Here is a 7,585-nt window from a genome sequence, read left to right as displayed (position 1 = left end):
GTGCCAGCTATGGCACAGCCAGTCCTGAGGGCGAGGCCAAGCTTGGCTTCACGTCAGCCTTAGGTCCCATTTTCCTGATGTCAGGGAGTCCTCGGCTGAGCTGCTCACAGCTTTGAGGACCTGGGCAGTGAGGTCCTGAGTTGCCCTCCCCTCGCTATTTGTGCTGTGTCACCACCTCCTGTGCCACTTCCAGCCCCAGGTAGACCCCCCCTCCCACAGCCATCTCCCACCCGTCACTTCCTCTCTGCCTTGAAGCGTATGGACTCACTGGTGAGCCAAGAGGGGCTTCACATGTCTCCCTGTGGGAGCTGTGGGCGTGTCCCTGGTATGTGCAGGTTGCTAGGGTGGTGGAGCTGACAGGAGTGCCCCCGTCTCCAGGTTGAAAACGAGGAGCTGAGGCACCTCATGTGGTCCTCGGTGGTGTTCTACCAGACCCCAGGGCTAGAGGTGACCGCCTGCGTGCTGCTCTCTACCAAGGCTGTGTACTTTGTGCTCCACGACGGCCTCCGCCGCTACTTCTCAGAGCCACTACAGGGTAGGCACAGGGCCTGCTGGGGCTCAGGAGCTTGGAGTGTGTGGTTGGGACAGGCTGGGGGTCATTCTCTGGAGCCTTCTGTGTGACTTCAGACAGCAGTCAGCGACTTGGCTGCAGTGGGCTGAGAGTTCCTTGTCTGAGGAAGGGGAGCTGTCATGAGGGAGGGGTCCATGGCCAGATGTGAATGCAGAATGCACTGAGCCAGGGCCCAGTGACTGCTTGGGAACGGCCCCTGATGAGAAGGGGTCAGGCAGCCTCTGCCCCTGGGGCCGCACGGGAAGCCTTAGTCAATGATGTGGTGACTCCCCTGAGCTGGGTGAGGCTCAGACTCCAGACAGCATTGCCTATGGGGCCTTGCGTGGGTGGAAGCGGGAATGGCTCCTTGCCAGGCCTGGCCAGGCCAGCCAAGAGGACCTGTTCCTGCTGGGCATGTTGCACACCTAGGACCCTTGTGCTTGCCTGCCAGCGCCTCCCTCTGTCCTTTCTCCATCACATAGATTTCTGGCATCAGAAAAACACCGACTACAACAACAGCCCCTTCCACATCTCCCAGTGCTTTGTGCTAAAGCTCAGTGACCTGCAGTCCGTCAATGTGGGGCTTTTCGACCAGCATTTCCGGCTGACGGGTGAGTGACCCTCTGTGCTTTGTGCTATCTCAGGTGAAGGCCAGCATCACCAGTGGGCTTCCACCTTCCGTATGTGGGTGGGTTATCATAGACAGTTGTCTCTGTGCTCAAGAGCCACTTCTTACCCGGGGCAGGAGGAAGCAGCTTCAGGAACTGCTGAGAGAGCAGAACTCATGCTCCAGGGCTCAGAGCAGGAGGCAGGGTGTGCGGCAAGCACTGGCCCGGACAGAAGCAGAGTGGGCCCTGGTCTTGGGCAGGATGTTTCTGACTCACACTTCCTGGGGAGAGAAAGCTAAGCTCTTTGCCTAATGCCTCTGTCTCCCCTTCCAGAAAAATGCCTAAGCTCTTCCGGCCTGAAGGAACGGCCACTTCCCAGGGCTCCATGATGCTTTCCTACGTGGGCCCTCCTGGCGCTGGCCTCTGGGCCGAGGCTTGCTAGGGACTCGGGGTGGCTGTCAGTGGCAGGGATAGGGCTGGGGAGCAGTGGCCTGTGGCCCTGACCATCCCCTCTCGTGCAGGTTCCACCCCGTTGCAGGTGGTCACGTGCTTGACGCGGGACAGCTACCTGACGCACTGCTTCCTCCAGCACCTCATGGTCGTGCTGTCCTCTCTGGAACGCACACCCTCACCGGAGCCTGTTGACAAGGACTTCTACTCCGAGTTTGGGAACAAGACCACAGGTACCCCTGTCTAGCTCAGGCTGCAGACAGGCTGCCTGGACAGACATCACGGGCCCCAGGGTGGCTCTCTGTGCCCCAGAACCCTCTCTGCCTCTATCTCTCTTTTCTCACTTAGCTGGCCAGGGTTTTATGTGGGGCTTTTCGATGGCAGAGTCTCCACCCCAGCAGTCCCTCAACCATCTGGCAGACACATCTCCGGTGCCTGCTCTGGGCTCCTGGCCTGTGGGCCCCATTCTTGGAGCATCCTCTCCTGCCTCTCTCATGCTGGGGTCTCTCGGTTGACTTGGGGCCCTTGGTGCTCCCAGCCCCACCAGGGGCCGGTTCCAGGCTACAGCCCTGGTGGCATCTCTCTGCAGGGAAAATGGAGAACTATGAGCTGATCCACTCTAGTCGTGTCAAGTTCACCTACCCCAGTGAGGAGGAGATTGGGGACCTGACGTTCATTGTGGCCCAAAAGATGGCTGAGCCAGAGAAGGCCCCAGCCCTCAGCATCCTGCTGTATGTGCAGGCCTTCCAGGTGGGCATGCCACCCCCTGGGTGCTGCAGGGGCCCCCTGCGCCCCAAGACACTCCTGCTCACCAGCTCTGAGATCTTCCTCCTGGATGAGGACTGTATCCACTACCCACTGCCCGAGTTTGCCAAAGAACCGCCGCAGAGAGACAGGTACCGGCTGGACGATGGCCGCCGCGTCCGGGACCTGGACCGAGTGCTCATGGGCTACCAGACCTACCCACAGGCCCTCACCCTCGTCTTTGATGATGTGCAAGGTCATGACCTCATGGGCAGTGTCACCCTGGACCACTTTGGGGAGGTGCCAGGTGGCCCAGCCAGAGCCGGCCAGGGCCGTGAAGTCCAGTGGCAGGTGTTTGTCCCCAGTGCCGAGAGCCGAGAGAAGCTCATCTCGCTGCTGGCTCGCCAGTGGGAGGCCCTGTGTGGCCGTGAGCTGCCTGTCGAGCTCACCGGCTAGCCCAGGCCACAGCCAGCCATCACCGCCTGCTGTGTCTAGCCTGGTGCCTACTGGGGCAGGGCAGCAGGCTTTTGTGTTCTCTTAAAATGTTTTCTCCTCCCTTTGGTACCTTAATTTGACTGTCCTCGCAGAGAATGTGAACGTGTGTGTGTTGTGTTAATTCTTTCTCATGTTGGGAGTGAGAATGCCGGGCGCCTCCAGGGCTGTCGGTGTGCTGTCAGCCTCCTGCAGGTGGTGCGGCCGTGCACACCTGTGTCATGTCTGCTGTTGTGGGACCGTTGTTAACATGTGATGCTGTGGGTCTGACTTTCTCTTCTACACGTCCTTTCTTGAAGTGTTGAGTCCAGTCCTTTGTTGCTGTTGCTGTCATTGTGGGCATCTTGCTGCTAATCCTGAGGCTGGTAGCAGAATGCACATTGGAAGCTCCCACCCCATGTTGTTCTTCAAAGTGGAGGTCTCCCCTGATCCAGACAAGTGGGAGAGCCCGTGGGGGCAGGGGACCTGGAGCTGCCAGCACCAAGTGTGATTCCTGCTGCCTGTATTCTCTATTCCAATAAAGGAGAGTTTGACACCGTCTGCGTCTTCTAAATCAAGGGTCATTGGGATCCCAGCAGGGCTTCCCTCCGGGGCATGGTTGCATGGTGGAGAGAGGGTGCCCTGGAGACACAGGAGGGTGAGGGGTTGGGGGAAAGGAAGGAGCAGCCCTCCAGGAACCAGATACTTCTTGGAACATGGGAGGCATGACAGGGCCATGGCCTGTCTGGACAGTGCCATGCTGGCCTGTGGCTAAACCATGAGCCCAGGGCAAACAAGAAGTCTGTGCAAACTCCTCAGGGCACCCCTGCCACACCAACCGCTGCCCCTCTGCCTGAGTGCAGGGCATGCCACCCTCTTCAGGCCGTCCTGCAGGCCTTGTGTGTCAGTCACCCCAGGGCCTAACCCCACCTGTCTCAACCCCTGTGGAGAGTAGAGGAGGGGCGAGGGGAACAGAGATCCCAGAGTCTGGGATGGCTGGTGGGGGCTGGGGCATCTCACCGAGGTGGCCCTTGAATGGCAGCAGGGGAGGCCTGTGGGGAGGTGGACCCAGGTGGTGGATAGTGGAGGGCGGGGCGCATGCCCATCTGTGTCTGTCTTCATGTCCCTGAAACAGGCTCGTGGGCCCCTCCCTGAGGGTTGCTTCAGGGAGCCTGATGCGGCAGGACCTGGGATTTTGGGAGCCAACCCCATGCCACACTCTTCCTCAACCCCATTTCTGCTGCTGGAGTGGGACCCGTGAGCCCAGCATAATTGATCCTGGCCCAGCCAGGAGCCTCAGCCCCCAGGACCTTGGGGCCACCGGGTCAGGCAGGGCTGTGGAGAGGTGGGTAACGTGGCCAGCCTGGCTCCCACACCTGCTTCTGCTCCCCAGTTTCCCTTGGTGCCAGCAGAGTGGGGGTCCTGCCTGGAGGACCCTGCACCCCCAGAGAGACTGTGGGTGTGGGGAATAGGGGGAAGGTCTCCCCTTGCAACCCCCATCCCAGCCAGATCTCAGAGGCCTGCCTGAAGGCCCCTCCAAACTGATGGGAGTAGAGGTGTGCTGGGGAGGAGAAAATTTCCCCAACCCGGCCTTTACCGAAGCATGTACAGATGGCCACCGGGCTCTGGCCCACTCCTGTCTCCCCAGCTTTTACACCATCTGCAGTTGGGGGTAGTGACAACTGGAGGCAAGGCCCACCACTTGCAGCCCTGGCACGCAGAGGCCCTCAGCCTGGGCCCACTGCACCTCCCGGGGGTGCTGGCTGTGCAGGCAGCGGTGGCTTCACAGGCAGTAGCCCTGGGATTGGATTTGAAAACTGATTACCTCAGAAAAGCTACCCAGCCCCTCTGAGCCTCAGTTTCCCCACCAGTAGCAGAGGGATCATAAAAGTAGCCACCTCCATTCATTTATTCCTTCTGCACGTGTGTACTGAGCATCTACGTACCAGCCAGACACCGCCCCTACTCTCCCACAGCTAATGTTCCAGGGGAGACAAATGGAACAAGCCAATGTCAGCTGGTGGCCGGTGCTGCCAGGAGGTGGACCAGGTACAGGGCCACCTGCAGGCTGAGACCAGGGAGGTGCTCTGAGGTGGTGGCCCTTGACCTGAGACTGCACCTGTGAGAAGGAGCCAGAGTGTGACAATCTGGGGTAGCAGCACATGACGGGGGAGCTCACTGAAGGAGCAGAGAGGCCTGTGCGGCTGGAGCACACCTGGCTGGGGAGAGTCCAGAGAGACCAGCAGGCTGGAGTGGGGTTTGGAGGTGCTGCAGCAAGCTGGCTGAGCATGGGCTGCTGAGTGGAGGGCAGATAGGGAAGGAGGGAGGGTGGATGGGGGTTGGCGGGCAGGACCAGCTGCTTGGGAGTGGCTGGGGCTGGTGAGGGGATGCAGGTCTGGTGGGCTAGCAAGGTGCCTGTAGCGAGTCAGAGCCCCATGAGCACCCTGGAGCTGGAAAGATGGAGGCAGGAACAGACAGACCCATTCAGGGGCTGCCCTGCCTTCCGCCGACCAGAACCCCCAGAGCCTCTGGATGAAACACACTGGACTCGCAGGCGGGGAGTCGTTCACGTGTGCCTTTGGATTTGCTTCAGAACCTCTGATAGAGCCCAGGTCCTGGGGCTCATGTGGCCTGGGCTTCCAGGTTGTGATGCCAGGAGGGTCCCGGCCAGGAAGCCCTGAGCAGGGCTCAGGCCGTCCATGGGGGGTCAGTGGCCAGCACCTTCCCTTCCGCCTGCAGGCTGCTGATACGCAGGAGGAAATCCTGGCGGGTTCCTGTGGGGGTGAGCTGGCGGGGCCTCCGGGCTGCTTTTAAGGCCACTGCCCGCCCCGTCCTGCCTGCCTGTGCTGTGCCTGCCTCCTAGAGCTCATTCCCTACGCCACCAGCTGCCCTGACTCTGTCCTGGACAGCGTGCCCACCAGCCATGGCGGGGCCCCAGGGCCTCCTCCCGCTCTGCTTCCTGGCCTTCTGCCTGGCAGTCTTCATCAGGGGGCAGGTAAGTGTGAGCCAGTCACAGGGGCATACGGTGTCTGGGCCCTGCCAGCCGGTGGTGGGAACAGGGAGGGACTGGACATGGAGGGGCATGGGCCTGGGGAGAAACCACAGCTGGCGCCTTGTCTGGCCTCTGAGCAGACCTGGGGGCTGGCTATTGTGCCCACCTCCCCAGGCTGAGGTCTGCACCCAGCCACCCAGGGTTCAGGGGTGTGTCAGCCTGCCCTCCTCTGACTATGCCGGGCCAGGGCTCCCCAGCCTGCAGCTGAAGGGCACAGAGGCAGGCCCGTCCTGCCCTTCTGGCCCAGACAGAGGCCCAGGTCTTACGTGGCCCTCACCTGGGGGTTGAAGATGTGATCACCTCTAACCCCCGAGGATTACAGATTCACATGGGGCACGTGTGTGCACGTGTGTGCCTGTGTCCAGCCCCACGAGTACTGGGAAGCAGAATGAGTCACTCACCCCCAGTGCCCGGGGTTGTGAGCAGCTGGCAAGGACACACTTCAGCCTCAGAGCTGCCACAGAGCAGCCACAGCCCCGGGCAGGTCCCCTTGACTCCTCACAGCCTTGGGGCAACTCCTTCTGTCCTCATGAGGAAGCCAAAGCCCTAGGATGACAGGGACAGGCCATTCCCACTCTGAAGCCATGTTCCAAAACCCTGCCTGTGATGGCCGTCCATTTGTGCTGGTGAGCAGACAGGGTCCCGGTATGCAGCCATGGCCAGCCCCTCGGTCAGGTCCCTGTGACAGGCTCCTGGCTGCAGGTCTGCTCAGGCCCCACGGTAGGGGCCTCCGGGAGCTTCTGGAAGAGCCTCCCACCCTGGTGATGGGGGTAGCCTCTCTCCTGTGAGGCCCAGCGTGTCTGCCTCTTTGGGCAGCTACCACCATCCCCATGGCACTGATGGGCAGACTAAGGTCCAGAGAGGAGAGGACTTGCCCAGGATCCCACAGTCACTCCAGCAAGGGACCCAGGCCCCCTGCCACCATCAGGCGCTTTCTCTTGGATGCCTGTGGTCCCTCCGAGAGGCACCAGGGAGAGCGGCCTCACCAGCTTCAGGACCAGGCCAGGGCTGGGGACAGGAAGATATGAGGCTGAGAAGGTGACAGTGATGGGGGAAGAGCCAAGGGTTCCAGGGCTGTGCTGAGAGCCCTGCAGGTGAGCTCCTGCCCTCCCCTTAACTCAGTTTTGCCCTGTGTACTATGCAAGGGAATTTCAAAGGCCTCCGCCACCTCCTCATGCTCTAGGCAGTGAGGACAGAGGTCAGTGAGGGGCCTCAGATTAGAGTTTTTTCCTTGTCAGAGACCTATGGCTGTGAATGCTCCTTGTGGATGGGGCTGCAGCAGTGCTGGCCACTCTAACACAGCCACCTGGCCTCTATTCCAGCACCCTGCGTAGCTAAGATTCATGGTAAATGCGGTTGGCCCTCTGTATCTGTGCACCCTGTACTTGGGTTCAACCAACCCTGGATTGAAAATATTCAGGTGGCCGGGCGCGGTAGCTCAAGCCTGTAATCCCAGCACTTTGGGAGGCTGAGACGGGCAGATCACGAGGTCAGGAGATCGAGACCATCCTGGCTAACACGGTGAAACCCCGTCTCTACTAAAAAATACAAAAAAGTAGCCGGGCGAGGTGGCGGGCGCCTGTAGTCCCAGCTACTCGGGAGGCTGAGGCAGGAGAATGGCGTAAATCCGGGAGGCGGAGCTTGCAGTGAGCTGAGATTGCACCACTGCACTCCAGCCTGGGCGACAGAGTGAGACTCCGCCTCAAAAAA

At 60.6% G+C, this 7,585-nt stretch overlaps 1 protein-coding gene across 1 annotated transcript in view; it reads left to right on the top strand.

The window, feature by feature from the left end:
- Positions 1-5,638: 5,638 nt before the first annotated feature.
- Positions 5,639-7,585, top strand: part of STAB1 (stabilin 1) — a 29,642-nt gene continuing 27,695 nt past the window's right edge. The window contains 1 exon segment of the mRNA XM_017862442.1: positions 5,639-5,818. Coding sequence (XP_017717931.1) covers positions 5,747-5,818 — 72 coding nt within the window. The 5' untranslated portion in view covers positions 5,639-5,746.

This window comes from Rhinopithecus bieti, unplaced genomic scaffold (assembly GCF_001698545.2).
Source record: "Rhinopithecus bieti isolate Rb0 unplaced genomic scaffold, ASM169854v2 scaffold_64314, whole genome shotgun sequence".
NCBI classification, from domain to species: Eukaryota; Metazoa; Chordata; class Mammalia; order Primates; family Cercopithecidae; genus Rhinopithecus; species Rhinopithecus bieti.
The sequence above is the reverse complement of the archived record's forward strand: the minus strand, read 5'-3'. Positions and strand labels throughout refer to the sequence as shown.